Source organism: Nannobrachium achirus, assembly GCF_963921795.1.
Source record: "Nannobrachium achirus genome assembly, contig: SCAFFOLD_159, whole genome shotgun sequence".
NCBI classification, from domain to species: Eukaryota; Metazoa; Chordata; class Actinopteri; order Myctophiformes; family Myctophidae; genus Nannobrachium; species Nannobrachium achirus.
This window is the reverse complement of record NW_027665021.1, coordinates 23,752-46,852: the sequence shown is the minus strand read 5'-3', so window position 1 is coordinate 46,852 and position 23,101 is coordinate 23,752. Positions and strand designations below refer to the sequence as shown.

Genomic DNA, 23,101 nt, shown 5'->3' with positions numbered 1-23,101 from the left:
TTCCTAAAAGCTCATCTTGTCTGTTAAAGGTTATCCACCATAGAAAAGAATGATATGTACTCAGGGTGAATTAAATATAAAATAATGAGTTTAGTTTGAGTAGAAGTAAGCTAAAATATTATGTCCTAAATCATGTTTATTCAGCTTCAGTTACAAAACAATACAGTAATACAATTCAAACAAAATACAAAATTGACATTATGATTGTATAGAATCAATTCAAATGTTTCTCACAAAATGTCATTCATTGTGAACAATGTATATGTTATACTTTCTGTGCTTATAGCAACATATTTTGGCTAAATGCTTCAGTTTCCTCCATAGCTTATTTGTTAATGTTATCATAGTGTTTTACTGCTCGCCGTGCCTGTGTGTTTATGTGTGTGTGCGTGTGTGTGTGTGTGGGGGGGGGGGGACGACGACAGAATGCAGTTTCATAGCTAGCCAGGGTGGAAAATACATAGCGGTACGTAGAGATTTGTATTATTTCTACAAATAAGCATAAACTGACTACTTGATATCGATATAAATACGATATGAATGGGTAAATATATGTTATATGCTCATAGTTACAATTAAAAGACAATTTATGAACTCACTCTTCAGAGTCTCATTATGCACAAAACCACAGACAACAGAAAAAACACTGTATGTTGAAAGTTCTTTTTTGTTCTTCTTTTTGTAATTGAGGTCAGGAAACATAAAAACAAAACAAAACAAAAAGCTTAAGTCTTTATAACACCTTTAAGCTCATCATCTCATCTTCCTCTTGACAACACAACACAGATTCTCTGTGGGGTTCAGGTCAGGCCAGTGGACCAACACCACCAATACAATGCAATGCTGGTTTAGGGTGGTGTACTGACCATGGTATTAAACTACTAGTAACTGTTGTACTGACCATGGTATTAAACTACTGGTAACTGGAGTACTGACCATGGTATTAAACTACTAGTAACTGGTGTACTGACCATGGTATTAAACTACTAGTAACTGGTGTACTGACCATGGTATTAAACTACTAGTAACTGGTGTGCTGACCATGGTATTAAACTACTTGTAACTGGTATACTGACCATGGTATTAAACTACTAGTAACTGGTGTATTGACCATGGTATTAAACTACTAGTAACTGGTGTACTGACCATGGTATTAAACTACTAGTAACTGGTGTATTGACCATGGTATTAAACTACTAGTAACTGGTGTACTGACCACTGACCATGGTATTAAACTACTATGGTATTAAACTACTTGACCATGTAGTATTGACCATGGTATTACTGGGCTTAACTGACCGGCCAACTGGCTGTAGTTATAGAGTTTATAGTTTTGATTGATTGAAGGCTTTATTAGAAGTTTGCATAGGAAAATGTACAGATTCATGACGGTACAGTTCACTGGTACAAGGTCTACTAAAAGGAGATCCATGAAAAGACTAAGCTTATTTCAACAGGAAACCATTTAAGTATCTCATATAACATTGAATGACAGACAAATAGAACACAGTACTATGCAATAGATATAAAGAAAAGGAAAAAAAAAGAAAACAGTAAGTCTAAACAAACAGTAAGTATATACAAGGAAGGGGCAGGGGAGGGGAGGGTTGGGCTAGGTTTTTACCAGTTGCGAACGGCTGCTGCCTGTAAGTGGTTTTTCAGGGCAATTTTAAAGGATGCTAGTGATCCACACTCCTTTATGGCCTTCGGTAAGGCATTCCACATTTTTGTGGTATAGCAGAAGAACGAGTTTGACCCTTTCTTTGAGTTGACTCTGGGTTGAACGTGATCTGTGGCACTGCCTCTGGTGTTGTAATTATGGACATCCTTAACGTTTATAAAGTATTTTGACAGGTATTTGGGTATCATAGTGGTGTAGTGTATCTTGTACACCAGGCCCATTGCAAGTTGCTGTACTCTGTCATCTACTCTGAGCCACCCCACTTTTAACTGGTGAGTAGCGGTGAGGTGAGTCTGATAGGGAAGGTTAAGCAGGACCCCAATTAGTTTATTTTGGGCTGTTTGGAGTTTAGTTTTTAGGGCTTGTGGGGCGTCACGATACCATACGTGGACTCCGTAGTCAAAGAGGGGCTGGATTATTGCACCAGCTATGGTCTTCAGTGTGTTGAAGTTGACCATTGGGGCGATCCTCTGTAGGAAACGAGTTCGTTGGTTGATTTTTTTTATTACTTTAGAAGTCATCTTTTCGCTGGAAAGATTAGCTTCAAGGATACATCCTAAGTAAGAGATTTCGTTTTTTCGTGTTATGACCTTGTCACCCACTTTGATTGTGAAGTCATCTACCTTTTTGAGGTTATGATTTGATCCAAAGAGGATGGACTCGGTTTTTCCCAGGTGAATTGACAATTTGTTGTCGTTAAGCCATGTGCAGATCTTACTCAGTTCAGAGTTAAGTGTCTTTTCAACCTGCAAGTGGTCCTTGCCCGAGACTAGGAGAGCCGAGTCATCCGCGAACAGGAACAGGTTGCAGTCGCAAGCAGATGCCATGTCGTTCACGTATATTAGGAACAACAGAGGTCCCAGTATGCTACCTTGAGGAACACCACAGCTTACTGGGAGGGGGGGGACAGGGTACCGTTAATCTCCACCACCTGTTCCCTCCCCACCAGGTAAGATTGCATCCAGCTCACTGCTGCGCTGTCAAGACCGATGGCTTTTAGTTTCTCAATCAGAATAGCATGATCCACGGTGTCAAATGCCTTCTGGAGGTCCATCATGACCATGCCGCTATATTTGCCCTGGTCCGCTTCGCGTTTGATTTGGTCAGTCAAATAGAGAAGGCATGTGTCAGTGGAATGGGATTTTCTGAATCCAGATTGGAACTCGTAAATCAGATTATTCTCATCGAGATATCTTGCAAGCTGTTCGTAGACTATTTTCTCCATGACTTTGGATATGGAGCTAAGAATGGAAACGGGGCGGTAGTTTCCAGGGTCTAGTTTGCTACCTTTTTTGTGCAGGGGGGTTACTTTTGCTAGTTTGAAGTCCTGGGGGACATGACCCTGTTCGATGGAAAGGTTAATTATGTGGGTAATGATTGGAGCAATGGTGGCGGCTGAATCTCTGAGAAATCTAGCTGGGATTTTATCAAGGCCAGTGGCCTTGTGTTGAGGTAGGGCGCTCAATTTTTTAAACACCTCATCAGTTGTCACTGTGGAAAGTTTAAAGCTGTCTTTTCTGACGCCCAGTTTTTTGTAGAATTTTTTAACAAATTTTACACCATACCGCCCAGATGGGGCGACCAGTCTTTCGACCAGTGAACGGGCTGTGGTGGTAAAGGTTTTGTTAAGATGGGTAGCCACTTCACCTTTGTCAGAAATGAGAGCGGCGTCCGTTTTGATGTTTATGTTGTGGCATATGTCTGGTTACGACGAGATCTATGAGGGTTTGGGAGTGCTCTGTCACCCTGGTGGGTACTGTGACAAGCTGAGTGAGGCTGTATTGATTGCATAACCCATCAAAGGACTTGAACATGGGTGCTTCTTTACGCAAAACATCCACATTCCAGTCGCCCAAAATGTGATACTCAGTACCGTCCACCTTTGCTAAGCTCTCATCAAACAGCTCAAAGAAATCATTCTGATCAGGTGGTCTATAGACAGCGCATATTAGTATGTTTTTTGCATGTTCAAAGATTACCTCAATCCATACAGTTTCAAGAGAACTGTGGTGTAAGTCTGGACGGGGGATAAAATTTACATCATTATGTACATACATGCAAACTCCGCCTCCCCACCTGTTTCTATCATTCCTGATTACAGTGTAGTTGGCAATTTCAATGCTAGCATCTGTAAACGAGTCATCAAGTTTAGTTTCAGAGAAGGATAAAATCTTTGCCTTACCGTCATGAAACATTCCCTTAATTAACTCCAGTTTTTTGGGATTCAAGCTATTGATGTTTAAATGGACTAGATGAAGTCCTGGTTTCGCAAAAACAACAGAGTGCATGTTCTCTGTAGTGATCGAGCCAACGTCGGAGCTGGGGGGCTCTTTGTCTATGACCGAGACAGGAAAGTCTGTCGTGGGGGGGAGGTGGTCATCATAGTCCGGTTGTAGTTGAGACTGAAGTGGGGGAGCGGTGGGGGAGGTCAGGTTCCTTTGTTGACTGAGAGCCCATACAGGAGGAGATCCATGACTTTTCGTCGGCACGGGGGGTCGGTGTGGCGGCGCAGACTGCTTCAAAGCCAAGATATGCCGCCAGCCACGACTGATCACGATCCCTGGGGGGTGGGGAACCCGGCGGGGGGGCATCCGGGGCGACGGTCATCTCCGGCGATCCAGCGGCCGCGAACTGGGCACCAGCATCCTCGGTGTCGGGGGGGGGAGGGGGAGCCCGCAGGGGGACATCCAGGTCAACGTCGGCGCTGTTGTTATCGGGCGGCGGCTCGAAAACCACGACCGCGAGCTGGTCACGAGTAGCCTCGATGTCTGGGGAGGGAGCCGGCGGGGGGTCCTCCGGGAGAACGACCGGATCGTTTGCACCGTCTACCGAGGGGTTGGAGCTTTGCTGTAGAGAGCCGGGTGTGCAGCCATTGATCCTAGCATGTCTCGGTTTGACCCAGACAAGTGTGAATTGTCTGGGTCAAACCCAGTGTATTGCTGGATGGTTTATGATTGCTTCTCCTTCTTACAGACTATGAATTGGTGAAAGACAACCTGGCCAACCTGACTGAACGCTATGGTGACTTGGAGTCCAGATACCATCAGCTTCAGACCCAGGTTGACCAGTTCCAGTCCAGTTATCAACAGCAAGTTATCAACGCAGAAGGACGGAAGAAGAGGCTGTGTGGTCAGTGAGACATCAGTGTTTCTATTCTCTGTTAGAAGTTAATCATTTATCATTAAAGGAATAGTTCACCCCCAAAATGAAATATTTTTTACTGATTACTCACGCCATGGAGACTTGAGTTCAATGATATTTTTAGTTTTTTATCGCATTCCTAAGACAATAATTTGATTACAATGTACCCCCATTGAGTCCGGATGGGGACCCAAATGCATTCGGGTCCCATTCCGGAATCAATGGGGGTAAATGTATTCAAATAAATGTGTTGTCTTAGGAATGCGACAAATACGAAAAAAATATGATTGAACTCAAGTCTCCATGGCGTGAGTAATCAATAGAAAAAAGGTAATCTTTGGGGTGAACTACTCCTTTAATCTGAGCAAATGGAGAGAAGAAAACGCTGGCGTGACTAACTTTATTCTTTTTGTTTTTAGAGACTGATGGTTTTACATGGGATGGTGGAGTCAGAGTGTGTTACTACCTCTCTAAACCTGCTGATGGGACGAACACCTGGGATGAAAGCAGAGGATTCTGTACAGCCAGACAAGCTGACCTGATCATCATCAACAGCCAAGAGAAACAGGTGTGTGTGTGTGTGTGTGTGTGTGTGTGTGTGTGTGTGTGTGTGTGTGTGTGTGTGTGTGTGTGTGTGTGTGTGTGTGTGCGTGCGTGCGTGCGTGCGTGCGTGCGTGCGTGCGTGCGTGCGTGCGTGCGTGCGTGCTTGCGTGTGTGTGCTTGCGTGCGTGTGTGGTGTGGTGTTGACAGCAACTTTTCATGTAGTTTTAGTCATCTGAAAGTGAAATGTTTTAGTCTTTAGTGATGCACGGGCCGACCTGTTGCCAGTGGCGCCTGCCAACCCAACCCCGGGTTATCACCACTCGTGCAAAAAAAATAAATAAATAAGAATAATCACCAATTCTTATTTGCCTTTTATTCTTAATAAGAGGCCTATAAGAATAAGAATACAACGTTTTGAATACGAGCATGAGCGAGTGAGTTTTAAAATGTGCTAGAGTGGCTTGGAGCGCTCCTTGGTGCGAGGACCATCCCAATTCCGCTCTTGCTGGGGCCGCGAACCACATTCGCCAACATTTTTGCCTTGTGCACATAGCAGCCTGTCAGACACACAACGTGGCCCTCATTTATCAACGTGGTGCAGATCAAAATTTGGGTGTACACCAAAATTTAGGGAAGTCTCGACATTTATCATTTCAACTTGACTTTGACGTTGGCGTAGGGTAGGATCAAATCTCACGTCAAGTCCTGAGGTGGTGTAGGATTCATCCTACACCACTTTGTTCCATTGTAGACGTGTGGAGCAGCATTGTCTAACTATTTGACAGGCAATGGACATGTATCCACTCGAAAATGTATATCCAACACAATAATAAATAATCCTGTGAAAATATAACATTTTATAAAAGCATATTATAGCCAGCTACATCATGGACATGCACGCCGATTTTATTTCCAAGTTACAATGACAAGCAATTAAAATCTAACAATATGGAAGCAATCTACTGTTAAGTGCTTTAACAGTCTAAATCTTAAGATTGCAGATCTGGCTCAGAACACGCACATATACAGCTGTATAGCCTACGAACGCATGCGAGAGCATTTTCGGGACCAGCGCGCCGCCGCTGTGATCTTACATTACCGTGAGGCGTGAGCCTCCAATTTATAGTGACGCGAGTCCTTTTAAATATGGATAAAATCCGAAGGTCCAAACCTGGCTGTGCCCAGCCCAGCGCACGCACACTGCGGATGATTTATTTGGGGGTCCACGACTCCACGGCCCACCGGGGAGAAGACCAGCCCGTGCGGGAACGGTACATGATTGCAAGTTCAAGCACTCAAACGCGCATTGTGCTCGTCGCCGAAATTGGGTTAAATTTATATCCAAAACGTAACTGCGGGGTCTCTCAATTTATACAGTAGGTCTACTAGCTACAGTACTGTAGTAGGCCTACACTATGCTGGAGTTAATGATGAAACCCGACGTGGTGAGCCCGTGACATTCTTTTCGTGGACCGTGAGGTATGATCCATACAAGTGTGTCCTATATGGAGTTATGTATTAAAGATAAAACCCACCCGAGGCTTCAAACCTTCAGCTTATAACTGCCTCCTTGTCAGTATCTCTCAGTAACATCGCATGCACGGCATCCCGTGGTTTCGGGAATACATGATTTTGCTTTCTTTTTTTCTTTTTCTTTTTTTGTAACCACTCAAACGCGCACTGCGCCGTCGCCGATATTGGGTTAAATGAATATTGTAGTAATCTCAGGAACCGGAGACAGAGACGTGATCCACGGTTTAGTGTTACGTTTATTAAAGGCACATTTCCAGCGTAATAATAACACGTAGCTTCTCAACGTTGTACATACAGTCCACTTCCGTGTAACAACCACCACAACATGACGCCACTTCCCCCCAAAGTCCCCGCATCATCACGTGGCATCCGGCCACAGTTAAAGGGGCCGTTACACTACCCCCCCCTTAGAAAAAGTCCTCGTCCCCGAGGACCGCTCAGGAATGTAGAAATAAACACAGCCTAAAGGCAACTTGGCATCAACCTGACATAAGCAAAAACTCAACACAAAACCCCACATCAGTACAATTTCACAATCTTTTTTTTTTTTTTTTTCCTTTTACTCACGTTTTTTTTTTTTTTTAACACTGTCCACGTCAGTCCTGTGCCCCAAGGGACACCACATAGTCACGTAGGCGGGGCGGAGGCCTCGTCCGCCTCCTTGGGCGAGACCCCGTAGGGGTCGGGGAAGCAAGGGCGGGGGGCAGAGGGGCAGACCCCGGGGAGGGGACAGCCGGGGCATGGGACAAGGGTTGCGGGGTGGGGCAAACAGGCATGGGGGCCTCCTGCGGGAGGCTGTGAGGGGGCAGAGGAGCTGGGGAAGGGGGAGAGTCCGTGTCGGAGGAAGGAGAGCCCCCCCTGTAAGGTGCCAGTCTGTCTCTGTGGAGGGCCACCCTCCGTCCTCGAGGGGGCATCTGCACGCGGTACACAACCTCTCCCAGTCTCTCCAGCACCTTGCAGGGCCCCACCCACTTACTGTCAAGCTTGGGGCTGCGTCCCTTCTTCCGTATAGGGCTGTAGACCCAGACCAACTCGTCTGGCTTGAAGTCCCGTCCCCGAGACTTCACGTCGTAGTAGCGCTTCTGCTTCACGCCGGCCTCCTGCAGCTGTTCCGGCGAAGCGGTGCGCTGAATCCAGGCGGTCCTGCAGCTTCCTGGCGTACTCCGGCCCTGCAGGGACAGCCGGGGCGTCCGGTGGGTGTCCGAAGGCCAGCTCAGCCGGGGTGCGCAGCTCCCTCCCCAGCATGCCGGCGGGTGACGCAGTAGTTCCGCTCGCTTTTCTTGAGCTTCTGGCTGAAGTACGCAACCACTCGCTCACCCTCCGGCCACAACTGCGACAAGACACCCCCCACCCCCACACTGCTAGCGTCAGTGTCCAGTACAAAGGGCAGTGTGGGGTCAGGTGGGGCGAGAACCGGGGCCTCGCACAGGGCTCGCTTCAGCCCGAGAAATGCCTCCTGGCACGCCTCGGACCACACATAGTCTCTGTCCTTCTCCAGCAGCCTGTACAGGGGCGATGCAACCGTGGCAAACCCCCGCACATGCCGTCTGTAGTACGAGGCCAACCCGATGAAGCTTTTCAGCTGGCTCTGGTCGCGGGGGGTGGGCCACTGCTCCACCGCCCGCACCTTCTCGTCCATGGGGCCGATGCCCGCTGCCCCCAACTGGTGCCCCAGGAATGTTACCTCCCTCCGCAAAAGCGGCATTTCTCTGGGTGCAGCATCAGGCCCGCTTCCCTGATTTTCCCCAGAACCCGCCTCAGGGACCCAAGGGCCGCCTCGAAGGAGCGCCCATGCACCAGAATGTCGTCCAGGTACACCAGGCACTCCTGACGGGGGATGCCAGCCAGCACTTTGTCCATCAGACGGGCGAAGGTGGCGGGGGCGTTGCAAAGTCCAAAGCTGAGCACTTTAAACTGCCACAGGCCGCGTCCGGTGCAGAAGGCTGACTTGGGGCGGGATTCAGGGGAGAGGGGGACTTGGTAGTAACCGCTTTTGAGGTCCAACGTGGTGAACCACGAGGACCCCGTCACTAGATCCAAGGACTCGTCGATACGGGGGAGGGGGTAAGAGTCCTTAGTGGTCAAGTCATTCAGCCGCCTGTAATCCACACAGAACCGCCAGTCTCCATTCTTCTTCGGGACCATGACCACCGGTGCCGCCCAGGGGCTGTCGGAAGGCTCGATAAAGTCTGACTGCAGCAGGTCGTCCACGGCCTGGTCGCATGCCTCCTGACGAGCGAGAGGGAGGCGGCGCGGCTGACACTTGACAGGCCGCTCAAGTCCAGTGTCAATCACGTGCTGCGCCATGTGAGTTCTCCCCACCTCGCTCTCGCTCGCTGTAAAGCTGTCCTGGAACTCCGACAGCAGTTCTCTCAGCTCCTCCTGCTGCCGCACCTCCAGGTCCACATACTCCTCCCTCCACACCCCTCCCCCCAGGGACAGCTCACCTCCACCTCCCCCCCCTCTTATCCGCAGAGAGGGGGCTGGAGTGACAGGGGAAAACACAGGGGCTAGAGGGGACAGCTGTTGGCAGGGGGCGTCGGGGAACATCATAGTCTCCATCACAGGGGGAGGGGGGGCAGGGTAGGGGGGGTAACTTGGCCACATGAAGGGGGGCATGGGGACAGGGGGTGCATAGGGAAGGCTCAACGGGGCAGCGAACCGTGGGGCAAAAGCACAGGGGTCGGGGCAGGGGAAGACAGGAACGGTGAACGGCACCTCCAGTGCCTGGACAGACCGGGCAGGGGGCAGCAGGCCAGCAGCTAGAGGGCCCATGGCAACGGTAGGACCCCCTGGGAAGCTAAGAGTGCCCCTCCCCATGTCCAACAGGCACCCCGCCGTGTCCTGGAGAAAGTCCAGTCCCAGGATGCAGTAGTCTTGAACATCTGCCACCCACACTAGATGACGAACGCGTCTGCCGCCCACACACAGCCACAGCAGCCCCTTCCCCAACATGGGAGCCAGCTGCCCTGTGGCCGTGCGGAGCTGCACCGCTGTAGGCTGCAAGGGTGTCCCGCTGGGCAGAACATCCGGTCTCACCAGCGTCACCGACGACCCGGTGTCCACCAGGCCCGCAGTAGGCACCCCCTGGACGGAGACAGCGACGTGGCAGGAACCCACTCCACTGGAACTCCCACGGATCCACCCCACCACGACCGGTGGAGTACCGCTGTCGTCTCCTCCATCGCTGCACTGCTGGGCTCCCTCCGCTGGCGGATGAGGCTGCGAAGGCGGCGGCCTGCTGTCGTCTTCTTCTGGGGGGAATGGAGCATCCTCCCCCTGGCTGTGCTGTTGTGCTCCCCCTGCTGGACGGCACGCCCGGACTGGCGTCGTTGGGGAAGCAGTGGGAATAGGGGCCCGCATATCCCCGTCTATGCGGACCCCGAGGCGTTTCCCTGCCCCTGGCGAGCGGCAGGGCAGTTCCTCCTGATGTGGCCGGGCTGGCCACACCCCCAGCAGACCTGCGGACCTGGACGTGGTCCGCTTGGCCTCTGTAGAGTCACCGCCCGCAGCAGCTCAGTCATCTCCGTCGCCCACGCTGGCGCCTCCTCCCTGGCAGGGCACCCCGCCGCTGACCTCACCGCATGGGGGCTCACCTCCTGTCCACCGCTGGCGGCCGCGCTCTGCAGACTCTCCCTCTCGATGGCTGCCTCCAACGCCTCCTGCAGTGACTTCGGGTGCTGAAGTTGCACCTGCATGCGCAGGTCAGGTGGAGAGATGGCCCCAACAAACAGGTCGGTAGCCAACTCGCTCCGCGCGCCGGCGGATAGGTGGCCGTAAGCCCGCCGCACCTGGCTCTCAATGTCATTTGCCAGCCCCCGGAGTGACTCACCAGGCTTCCTGCATTTCCCTCTCAGTTCATTTTTCACCAGTGCTGGCTGGGACCATGTTCCAAAGCGCCTCTTTAGCGCCCCCACCAGGGCGTCGTAGCACCGCTGCTGATCAGCATCCAAAAGCAGGAGGCAAGACAGGGCATCTCCCTCCAAACACAGAGCCAACTGAAGAGCTTTGTCACTCATTGTCCATCTTCTAGCATCTGCTAACAGTTCGAATTGAGCATGGAAAGCCTCCCAATCAGAGTTACCAGTGTACTTGGGTGTCTTCACAGAGCCAGCCGACGGCGGTGCATGGGCGTCGTCATGGTAACCGCCCGACGCGGTGAAAATGGCGGGACCCGGCGGCCGCACATCGCCGGTTCCGCGGAGCGGCGACCCGCGAAAACGTGAGGGGAAGCCAGGGTAGTTGGCCACCCGTCCTGGAGTCAACTCGAGCCGCGGCACGTTCACTTCTTCCGACATACCGTATCGCGCTCCGTCCCGCCGTTCTTCTTTTATCTTCTTCTCATCCATACTGCTCGCCTAGCTAGCTAACACACTGAAGCTAACTAGCTAGCACACAACGGCACGTCTCCTCACCGACAAAGTCTTTGTTTGTTTTTCTTCTGACACCAGTGTAGTAATCTCAGGAACCGGAGACAGAGACGTGATCCACGGTTTAGTGTTACGTTTATTAAAGGCACATTTCCAGCGTAATAATAACACGTAGCTTCTCAACGTTGTACATACAGTCCACTTCCGTGTAACAACCACCACAACATGACGCCACTTCCCCCCAAAGTCCCCGCATCATCACGTGGCATCCGGCCACAGTTAAAGGGGCCGTTACAATATATTCCATTCGTGACAATGACTGGTGTGGTGTCACTCATGTAGGCTGCAAGCTTACTATACAAAATAAATGGTAATAATGGTTCCACAGTGAACCAAAATGCTGCTGGGCTTGGTGGTGTGTGCGTGCGTGCGTGCATGCCTGCATGTGTGCGTGGTCTGTGTGGGACGCACATGAGAGTGAACTTGAAGCGTGGAGTAAACTCTCTTCTATTGGCTTTCCTTTCGTTGTTAGGTCGTATTCAGGTTGTTCTAGTCGTAAAAACGGGGCGTTTCGAGAATAATTAAGGGCGTGTTATTTAAATTTCAGCCTGCGCATTTATCAAAGCTGTCTCTGTCATCCACACAAGTCTGTTTATAAATACTTTGTGTCGGTCAAGTTCTATAACCAGCCAGTCAACGCCGACGGATACAATTTGAAACAACTTTCGCAAGTGAGACAGTTTTTTTGACTGAATGAACCACGCTCACCTCGAGTCGCCATCTCTCCAATCTGGTGATTAATTAATAACCAACAGGATTTAATATTCTCCGTATTTTGCTGAACTGCAAGGCGCTGTATACATATGATTGACATAAAACCTGAAATGCCATTCTTACCCCGACAATGCCCCCGCGATTTAGAGAGAATGAACGTTGAATGAATGTCATTTTGCTGTCAAATAGCTAAACCCAGAATTTGAACACGTTTGTTTATTTAGCCTATTGTGCAACTGTAGACCTTTCTGTAAAGCGACTTTGGGTACTTAGAAGAGCCGTATATAAAGATGAGCTATTGTGGATATGATATACCATCTTTTTTTAAATGCAGGTTGATTTGTATATTGTTCTGCGGCGCGGGCGGGTTACGTTTGTGCGGGCTGTGGGCGCAGCGGGCTATGAAAAAAAGCTGACCCACGCATCACTATCGCACTTGGTTAAGAGCTGGACACGGCCGATCTACAAGCTCTAAAACTCACAGCGCGTTGTGAGCTTGTAGATCTGCTATTTTCAGAGCACATCAACCGAGTGCCACCAAACATAAAATAACTTGTCTTTTAGTTTTTAGTCATTTAGTTTTCATCAATGTAAAAAGGCGCACATTTTTCTCCATAGTTTTAGTCGACAAATCCAACACTGCAAAAAATGTCATGGGTAAAATCTTGTTATAATGTAACTGTATTCAAGAATCAATCCAATTATCAAATCTGCATGGTACAGTATGTTACAGTACATGTACAGTAATGTGTATGGTACAGTATGCTACAGTACAGTAATGTGTATGGTACAGTATGTTACAGTACATGTACAGTAATGTGTATGGTACAGCATGTTACAGTACATGTACAGTAATGTGTATGGTACAGCATGTTACAGTACATGTACAGATGTGTATGGTACAGCATGTTACAGTACATGTACAGTAATGTGTATGGTACAGTATGTTACAGTACATGTACAGTAATGTGTATGGTACAGCATGTTACAGTACATCTACAGTAATGTGTATGGTACAGTATGTTACAGTACATGTACAGTAATGTGTATGGTACAGTATGTTACAGTACATGTACAGTGGTTGGAGGTGGTCTCACTACACTACCTACTCAACCTACTGGTTGACAAGTAGCCCCGTCTGAAGCTCTTCAGTTCAGTATCTCTCCTACTAAAGGGCAGATTCCCTCTTGGTTGAGCGGCTAAGGTTTGGTTACCCACACGGCAGACCTGGGTTCAAATCCTGTGTTCTAGTTGAGACCTCTGTCTGGAGAAGACATGAAACTTACTGATTGTAGCTTTAAGTAACCAGAAGCTTTTCTTCCAGGACCTTCTTGTCAGAGTTGTTCCCAGTGGCTACTATGTGTGGATTGGTTTGAGTGACAGAGACACAGAAGGATCCTATAAATGGGTTGATGGAACAACTCTGATCTCACCAACGTAAGACTTTACCTTCATTAATAATAGGCTAATAATAATAAGGGTAATAATAATAACAATAAATGTGTTAAATAGTGACAAATATTAGTATACAGTCTATATTCTAGGGTGATGTGGCGACTAGATGTGAGCCTCTAGAACATTTAGGATGGGAAAAATATATAAATGAACTAGAAAAGAAAATTTCTAAGAAATTTTAAGTGTGCCTGCAGCTCGCTAAGTGTGTGCAACCTTGTGTAGCGGTTGGTGTTAGCATTAGCGTTAGATTTTTTTTGGTGTTAGCATTAGCGTTAGATTAGCGTTAGATTTTTTAACATTAGCATTTTTTGCATTAGCTTTAACATTATCGACTGTACGACAAACGGTTCATGAGATATAGAGGCACTTCCTGTTTGGCAAAGGGCACTTCCTGTTTGGCGAAGGAAGCACCAATTAAGGTTAAGGACTCTTAACTCTCCTACTGCCAGATTATTTATTTATTTATTGGGTCTGGTGCCATCAAAAAGCGGCTTACCTTTGCGACGTTATAGCAGATAGACAGACATTTTTTTATTTTTTATTTTTATTGTGCAATAGTGCACTTTGGTCTGCCAGGCAGCAGAGGGCGGCGTCATGCGAGAATGAATGTGAATTTGCCTGTTATGTGTTGAAGAAGAAGAAGACCAGTCACTGGCCACAGAGCCTTACAGCCAGAGGAAATCAACAAGGAAGTGAATTGTTCTCCGTTGATCTAACGCATAATGGATTTTTTACACCATCACCGCGGAAAATGTGTTTATAGTACACGGCCGCGCGACCCCTCATCAGCTTACAGTCATCAGACGAACGAACCGAACGAGCGCCGTATTGGCATCGAGGTTCTGTAAAAAATGGGGCGAACGTTAACGTTCAAAGCGTGGGGAGAGTTAATCAAGTCATATGACGCCACCCACGCGTCTGTACGACAAACGGTTGATGAGATATAGGGTCACTTCCTGTTTGGTGAAGGGCACTTCCTGTTTGGCGAAATAGGCCCCATTTAAGGTTAAGGACTCTTAACCAAGTCATTTGACGCCACCCACAAGTCTGTACGACAAACGGTTCATGATATAAAGGGTCACTTCCTGTTTGGTGAGGGGCACTTCCTGTTTAGCGAAATAGGCCCCAATTAAGGTTAAGGACTCTTAATCAAGTCATTTGACGCCACCCACAAGTCTGTACGACAAACGGTTCATGAGATATAGGGTCACTTCCTGTTTGGTGAGGGGCACTTCCTGTTTGGCAAAATAGGCCCCAATTAAGGTTAAGGACTCTTAATCAAGTCATTTGACGCCACCCACAAGTCTGTATGACAAACGGTTCATGAGATGTAGAGGCACTTCCTATTTGAAGAAGGGCACTTCCTGTTACAGAGGGGGCGGGGCTTAATCAATTACAGCTCATCCCTATTGGCCGGAAAAAGACCAAAGTTGTGTGTGCATTTTAAAGTTTAAGTGACTTTGCTAGGCAAAAGTATGTTAGAGTAATGTAGGGCCAAAGTTTCTGTTTTTTTTTTCAGAGTCCCCCATTCAAAGTCAATGGGCGTTTTTGAGCGTATTCTTTTACAAATTACGTTGCCATGGTAATGCGGATCGGAAAGAAAAGTAATAGCAACCTATTCCCGGCCGAGCCGCACGTTGTGATGCATATATTGCGTGGGTGGTGAAGAAATAGACTCCTCAATGTCAATTATCAGTTTTTAATGACACAGAGGAAGAAGCCCTGCAGTAAAAACAAAAACACAAAAAGCATAGGCTTATTTACACATGTAAATATAAAGACTAATAGTGAGGAGTGATTAGTAAACAAAATACAGTAACAAGAACTGCATAGTTTAAAATATAACCAAAAAGAAAGCACACTTACAATAATGAAGTGAACAACTCCCAAACAACATGACATAAACGTCTGACTGGAAGAACTGACATAAACAACAATGGCTGACTCTTCCTCTTACATCCTAATTCAGCCAAACAGTAAACCAAATGAAATACTGCCCCCTAGTGGCCGGTGGATTACCCTTCATCCCCCCCAGTCCGGTAAGCTATAAACCAAAATAGATTAAAGGACTCAGTCCAGCGTCCAACAGACGGTCTCAGGCTTGTAGTGCTTGGGCGGCTTCCTAGTGCGGCACGGCCGCACAGACAGGGGCGGAGACGACGGCGAATGTGTGACCCGAGGTGATGCGGCCGGGACGACGCCGGAGGGAATATGGTCACCCTGGGACCCGAGGTCGGGGGCCGCCTCATCAGACAGCAGTGGAGGGGAGGAGCCCAATCCTGCATCATGGGGCCCATCCCCTGACTGCAGAATGAGCCTCTGGGGCGTCACCGTGTCCGGGCGGACAGGCAGCGGCTGGCATACCGGGGCCACAGGTGGTGGCACCAGTGCCACGGGTTGCGGCAGGGCAAGGGCATAGGGGGTAGCCGGCGTATAGCCACGGAGGAACCGCCGGTTGCGTAAAGTCAGGCGTCCTGATCCATCCACCTTAACCCGATACTGGTCATGACCAAGTGACTCCACCACCACCCCCGACCTGTCCCACTTGTTAGGGCTCGGGCCCTGCTGATTCTGGAGAAACACCCTTGCTCCGGGTGCCAACGAGCGGAGTGGTCTCGAGTGAGACCTCAGGGATTCGGTGGTACGGGACATCCGCGTCCGAAGGGCATCTTCCTTCGCCGCCCACGCCTGGCGCCGGAGCGGACGGACACGAAGTCGGAGAACTTCTCAAGCTTGTTGACGAAGGAAAGCGAACCTCGAAGGGGGCGACCATAGATAATCTGTGCTGGTGAGAGGTTGCAGTCAGGGTCAGGTGTGTTGCGCAACTGTATCATGGCACGCAGAAAGCGGTCATGATCGAGACCGCCAGTCGGGCCAGTGTTGGACATCAGGAGGCGCTTCGCAGTCTTCACTGCGACCTCCGCTCTACCATTCGATTGCGGGAAAGCGACAGAGGAGACACGATGCTTGACGTCCCACAAGCGGAGGAAGTCTTGCGTCTGGCCCGCCATGAACTTCGGCCCACCATCGCTAGAAAGTTCCTCCGGTACGCCAAAGGAGCCGAAGAACGAGCGGAGGTGGCGAACCAGGCCAGCCGAGCCTCCCATATTAGTGCCCGCTGCGGAGCACAGGACCTCTACCCAGCCTGAAAGACGATCCCCGACCACTAGATAGTGGCGGCCCCCATAGTCGAAGAAGTCAGCAAACACAGCGTCAAATGGGGTGGGCGGTGGTGAAGACGGCACAGGGGGCGTGGCTGCCTGAGACGGCGCATTGCGGTTACAGTCTGCACACCCGTACCTGGTGGCTCGGATGCCCTCTGACATCCCAGGCCAGTAGACTATGGCACGGGCGCATTGCTCCATTGCGCTGGTGGGCCGCATGGAGATTCCGAAGGACTCTGTCACGAAGGGACGGAGGGACCACGACGCAGTCACAATATAGCAGGACACCATCCTGTGCGTAGATAGAGTCACAGACCGGCGCCAGACTGGCCAGGGCGGGGTCGTTCGGGTCGATTCTATCCTCGTGCTCAATCAAGTACAGAAGGCGGCCGAGGCATGCGTCGGCTGCCGTCTCCCGTGCAAGGAGGGACCAGGAGATGGCACTGAGCTCCTGTGCATCGTTGCGGATGGAAGCCATGTGCGCGGACTCCACATTGTCAGGCATGCCTGGCAGTCCCAGGGAGAGGCTGTCCGCTGAGCCAGAGGGAGAAGGATGTCTGGAGGTTGCATCAGCAGCATGGTTGCTCTTGCCTGGGAGGTGCACAATGTCGAAGCGCCATGGGAGGGTGCGCTGCTTGAGTCTAAACAGTCGTGAGTTCGTAATCTCATCCAGAGTGCGGTCGCCGAAAATCTTCACCAAAGGCTTATGGTCGGTGACCACAACGAGGTTGTCACAACCCTGTGTAAAGTATCGTGTCTGCTCCAGACCCCAGGCCACGGCCCTCTGCTGGGGACAGGAAGCGTGACCCGGCGAGGGTGATCCTCCATCCTCCCGGGCAGCAGTCTGGCACGCCCGAGGTGCAGCTACAATGCTGTTGGAGCAGAAAGTAACCGATACCACGCCTGGACCAGTCGGGACGGAGGCAGGTGCGCCTCTGCATGTCGTAGATCTCCACGCCCTCACGGATGGCCTCAATAATGGCATGCTTGGACGACTGGAAGGCTTCCTCCATTTCAGGCGACCACGAGAACTTACAGCGTGGGCTGAGGAACGGCTTGAACGGAGCCATCGTGTCGCGCAACTGGGCATAGTTAGCCACCTGGTTGACAAGGCCGAACCAGCTCCTGATATCTGTGGTGGATTATGGGGCAGGGAAGTCCCGGATGGCATCTAAGTACTTGGGGAGAGGTTCGATGGTGGCGTCCGACACCCTGAAGCCAGCAAAATCAACATCTCTCTCTGCAAACTGGAACTTATCCGGGTACAACACAATGCCCGAGCAACCGACACGTGTCAGAAAGTCAATCGTCCGCCACCAGTGCTGCTCCAGGTCGGTGTCGTAGTGGATAGTATCATCCACACAGCGTTCTTTGCGCTCAGAGGACAGCATCAAAACGGCGGTTGTAGCCATCCCCAGATGACAGGAAACCCTGTGGCGCCCTTGTGTAGCGCCAGCGGCCAAAGGGTGTGATAAAGGTGGTCAGATGACGATCTGACTCACGCAGGGGCACACTATGGTAGCCGTTCCAGGCGTCCGTGACAGTCTTCCAGGTGCCCTTTGGGATACGACACGCAAGGTGGAATGGAGACTCGGAGGCGAAAGTCTCACGCTGGCAGAACTTGTTGAGGGGCGAGAGGTCCACAGTCCTGCGAGGGGAACCGTCATGCTTCCGAGTGACCACCATACGGTGGCACCATGTCACTGGTTCTCCGTATGGCACACGTTCAATGACACCAAGGGCCTCGTCACGGAGCAGGTCATCGTGGACTCTCTGCTGCCAGTGTAGAGGCACCACGGCTGCGGTGTGGCATGCTTTCGGCGTGGCTGCAGGGTCTACGTGTATTTCGATGGGCGGCCCTTCCATGCACGGCAACGCTCGATGCGGGCAAGTGTGTGCAGGGGAACGGTAGGGCCGCAGGGCGTGCCGGAGGGACCGCACGCTGGGGACACGAACACTTGGAACCATGAGGGTCAATCATCCTGGTCGGTGCAGCCGCCGTTGGGGGACCTCAAGGCAGCAATGGATAATGGATGGCTGGGCGTGTGTGGAATGTTGGTCCCATCCTCACCTTCAGGACCCCCGTCGATGTCACCCGATGGGAAGTTCTTAGGCAAGAGACCAAGGTTGAGCAACGAATCGTAGGAGAGGTACATGGCCTGGACCGAGCTGCTCACGTACACCATGGAACGGCAGGAAGAGACTTCACCGCTGCCAGAGGTAGTAGAGAGCCTAGCGAAGAAAGCACCCTCGACAGCTATGGGGGAGCGGTTGGCAGCCGACATGCTGAGGCGGACAGGACGCAGGTCCTCGCGTGAGAAGCCGCAGGCAAGGAACTCCTCAAGAGACCAGAGGTCTGACTGCGCACCAGTGTCCGCAATGGCAGATAACCTCGCCACGGTGCCTGAGCCCTGGCCATCAGGGCCACACAGTCCGACTGGCCTGTCAACAGAGATGGTGACCGGTGCGCGAGGATGGTCCCTCGTCCTTGCACGCCGCCATTCGCCCTTTGAGAAAATGTGGTGCTTCGAGAATGACAGGCGACTCGACATGGCCCCTGCGACGTCGGCCAGGGTGGGAACTAGACTGAATAGATGCATTCTGGGAGAACGGCTCTAACTCCAAGGTGGCCTGTTGACTGCCGGCGGACGGCTGCCCTATAACAGTCAATACAAAGCTGGTGAGGCTTGGTGTTCCATCCGCGAGGCCCTTCCGTGAAGACATTAAAGGTGCCCTTGCACTCCGGGCACGAGGCTACGCTAGCCTTGTCCGCTGGGCCTAGGGTGGGGCTCACCTGTGAGCCTTTCTTTAAGCGCTGGAACGACGACACGGCCGACAGGGCCGAGGATGGGAGAGCATTACGAGCCATCGCTTTGTTCTCGACAAGTGCAACTACGTTGTTAACTGGCATTTTCAGAATGTCAAGTGTTCCCAGCGCCTCGCGGCGTATGTCAGAGTCATAAATCCCATTAATCAGAACATCGCGGATAATGTGGTCGGTGTAGTCCACGGCCGTGCCACACCCACATACCGCAACGTAGGCACATGTCTCTGCTCTCCCCCGCACCCTGGCAGTGAAGGCACGGAAGGTCTCGTCGCGTTCCTGGCGTAACTGAAGCAGTTCGGTGCGCAGTACACATGTGGCAACTGGAATGACTGCCAGAGAACGCATGGCGGCGATGAGATCCTGCAGAGACCCTGACATGGCGGTGGGATTGGCTTTAAGCAGGCTGTCACCAAGTTCGGGCCCAGCGCACTGGAAAGGGGCCTGGGCAGCTCCTATGCCCGAGCCGGTGCGGAAGACGTCCCAACGACGGATGAACACGTTCCATTCCTCGATGGACACACCAACGTTGATCTTCGGCCGGTCCATTTTGGGCCCTGAGGGGTCGGGGCCTGGGCCGGGGCGGCCATGACAGGCGGTGCACTCTGATGGGCAAGTCCATGATTCGTCAACAGAGCAATGGCGAGAGCTTCTGACACGTCAGCAGTCTGGAAACCGCAGTCAAGCACGGAGCATCCAACGACAACCATGGCTTCTTCATGAAGAAATAGACTCCTCAATGTCAATTATCAGTTTTTAATGACACAGATGAAGAAGCCCTGCAGTAAAAACAAAAACACAAAAAGCATAGGCTGATTTACACATGTAAATATAAAGACTAATAGTGAGGAGTGAGTAGTAAACAAAATACAGTAACAAGAACTGCATAGTTTAAAATATAACCAAAAAGAAAGCACACTTACAATAATGAAGTGAACAACTCCCAAACAACATGGCATAAACGTCTGACTGGAAGAACTGACATAAACAACAATGGCTGACTCTTCCTCTTACATCCTAATTCAGCCAAACAGTAAACCAAATGAAATACTGCCCCCTAGTGGCCGGTGGATTACCCTTCAGGTGGCGTAAATTGTGCGGCAGTTATTACGTGCAGAAATTTGCAAGAACATTACTTACTGACTGACTTAAGTATGGCGGATTACAATAAGTGTTTTGCCATTGCATTGCATGGCAGGCACACTTAATTAACCACTTTAACCACTATTTCAAATTGGGGTATTTTTTTTTTTTTTTTATATACTTGAAATGCATATCGGTTCTTAATATCGGTTATCGGCCTCTTTGATCACAACAAATCGATATCGAGATCGAATATGAAAATCCCATATCGGTCAACCCCTAGTATATATGAGAACAAATGGTCCCAGGATATGTTGCACAAACCAAAATTGAGAACATTTGTTATGATAAAAAGCAGTTATGCTTGTGAAAAGTATGTTTGTGCTCCATTATCCAAAAGACAAAGATCTTTATGTGCCCAACTCCCTTCTGGGATCGTTGCCCCTGCACCTTGAAACTGGTAGATATAGAGGAGTAGTGGAGGAAGAGAGGGTTTGTATTTATTGAAACTGGTAGATATAGAGGAGTAGTGGAGGAAAAGAGGGTTTGTATTTATTGAAACTGGTAGATATAGAGGAGTAGTGGAGGAAAAGAGGGTTTGTATTTATTGAAACTGGTAGATATAGAGGAGTAGTGGAGGAAGAGAGGGTTTATATTTATTGAAACTGGTAGATATAGAGGAGTAGTGGAGGAAGAGAGGGTTTGTATTTATTGAAACTGGTAGATATAGAGGAGTAGCAGAGGAAGAGAGGGTTTGTATTTATTGAAACTGGTAGATATAGAGGAGTAGTGGAGGAACAGAGGGTTTGTATTTATTGTGACATAAATGATATTGTGAATGAGTTCCACTTTATGTTCTACTGCCCTTTGTATCATGAGCTACGTCAAAGACTATTTAATAAGTGTGAAAACCTAGATTTGATATGGTCAAGTGACGCAGAGAGACTTGGTTGGATTTTTGAACACAAGATATTTGCACTGGCAGAATATTTAGAGAAAGCATGGGATAAACGGACAAAGAAAACATTTGAGGTATATTTATTTTGTTTTGGCATTTTCTTTTCTTTTCTTCCTTTTTCTTTTCTTTTTATTATTATTATTGTTGTTGTGCAATCTCCACTCTCCAGTGATTGAATGTGGTATTATTTATTCATGTTTGGTGTCTTTTAATCCCACAAGGGATGGGTCTTTTGACAAGACACGAAAATAAAAATTCATTAATTCATTCATTCATTCATTCATTCACATACTCACTCGTTCACTCGCTCACTCGCACGCACGCACGCACGCACGCACGCACGCACGCACGCACACACACAGTTGGTGTGTGCAGACAGACAGTTGGTGTACAGCCAGTAAGTTACACAAACAGTTAATGTACACAGACCATTAGATGACAGACAGACAGACAGACAGACAGACAGACAGACAGACAGACAGACATATCTAAATAGTATCTAGATTAGATAAATAGTATTTATCATTTGAGGTCAGGATTAAACACTTTTTCACAATATGTTCATCTATAGTAACATGCCCCAAATAGACTCCAGGGTTTAAGAGGTTAAAAACTAAACATTTAGAGATCAAATAAATCATTGTAAATGTGTTGTAATGACTGACATGTTGTTTATTTCTACAGGTTCTGGTATCCTGGTTTCCCTGGTAACTATGGAGAAAACTATGACTGTGGTATCTATGCTTATAATGGAGGGTCTAATAGAGGATGGGCTTTGGACAGTCTATGTTCTTACTCTCGCAGTTGGATGTGTGAAAGAGTTGTTCAGTGAAATCCTCATGGTCACTGTATCACCTCTGTACTGAAACATGGATTAATATCATTGTTTAATAAACAGAGGTCAAATAAAGGTTTTACGGTGTTCAATCAATCATTATTGTAACAATATTATTACCATATTATTTTTATGTACATCAGTTGTTCTCTAAATGGGATCCGGGGATTTATAGAAATGTTATTTTATATTCATTAATTTGGGGTCCTTGACATGAAAAGGTTTGAGAACCACTGTCAGAGGCCTCCAAATGGACCCTTACAGGTCTGTAACTCTGAGAGTGTACAAATGGAACCAAATGTACACTTTACTTATGGTTATGTATTGTTATGGGGGACCCATGGCCTAATCTAATGCATATCAAAATGGGTCTCCTTGAAATGAATCAGTTTGAGAACCAATGTACAAACATATTCATCAAACTGTTCAAATATGAGCTACATTTTAGGGAACACTGCTGAGTGCTGTTATGTTTCACTCACAGAATCACCAACTCCTGAATGTCAAGATGATCCAGTTCATACAAACAAAGCACGAATAATACGTCTAAAGCAGGGGTCTTCAACAGGGGGTCCGGGACCCCTAGGGGGTCCTCAGAGTTATTACAGGGGGTCCTTCAAATATTCAAATCCTTTTTACATTAACAACTTGAACCGTAGTGTCCATATTCTGAGAACTGTAGCCAAAAATAGCAGATCTACAAGCTCACAACGCTGCGAGGCATTGTGAGCTTTTAGATC

General features: G+C 49.2%; 1 protein-coding gene across 3 annotated transcripts in view; it reads left to right on the top strand.

Moving 5' to 3' along the window:
- Window positions 1–22,440, top strand: part of LOC308280653 (CD209 antigen-like protein C) — a 38,887-nt gene extending 16,447 nt beyond the window's left edge. For 2 of the 3 annotated variants that reach the window (XM_080754980.1, XM_080754982.1), the window contains exons 4-7: window positions 4,655–4,810; window positions 5,242–5,390; window positions 13,367–13,479; window positions 22,211–22,440. In XM_080754980.1, coding sequence (XP_080611106.1) covers window positions 4,655–4,810; window positions 5,242–5,390; window positions 13,367–13,479; window positions 22,211–22,358 — 566 coding nt within the window. In that variant the 3' untranslated portion in view covers window positions 22,359–22,440. The remainder of the gene's footprint in view (window positions 1–4,654; window positions 4,811–5,241; window positions 5,391–13,366; window positions 13,480–22,210) is intronic. The other variant, XM_080754981.1, reaches the window with a different exon arrangement.
- The last annotated feature ends 661 nt before the right edge of the window (window positions 22,441–23,101 follow it).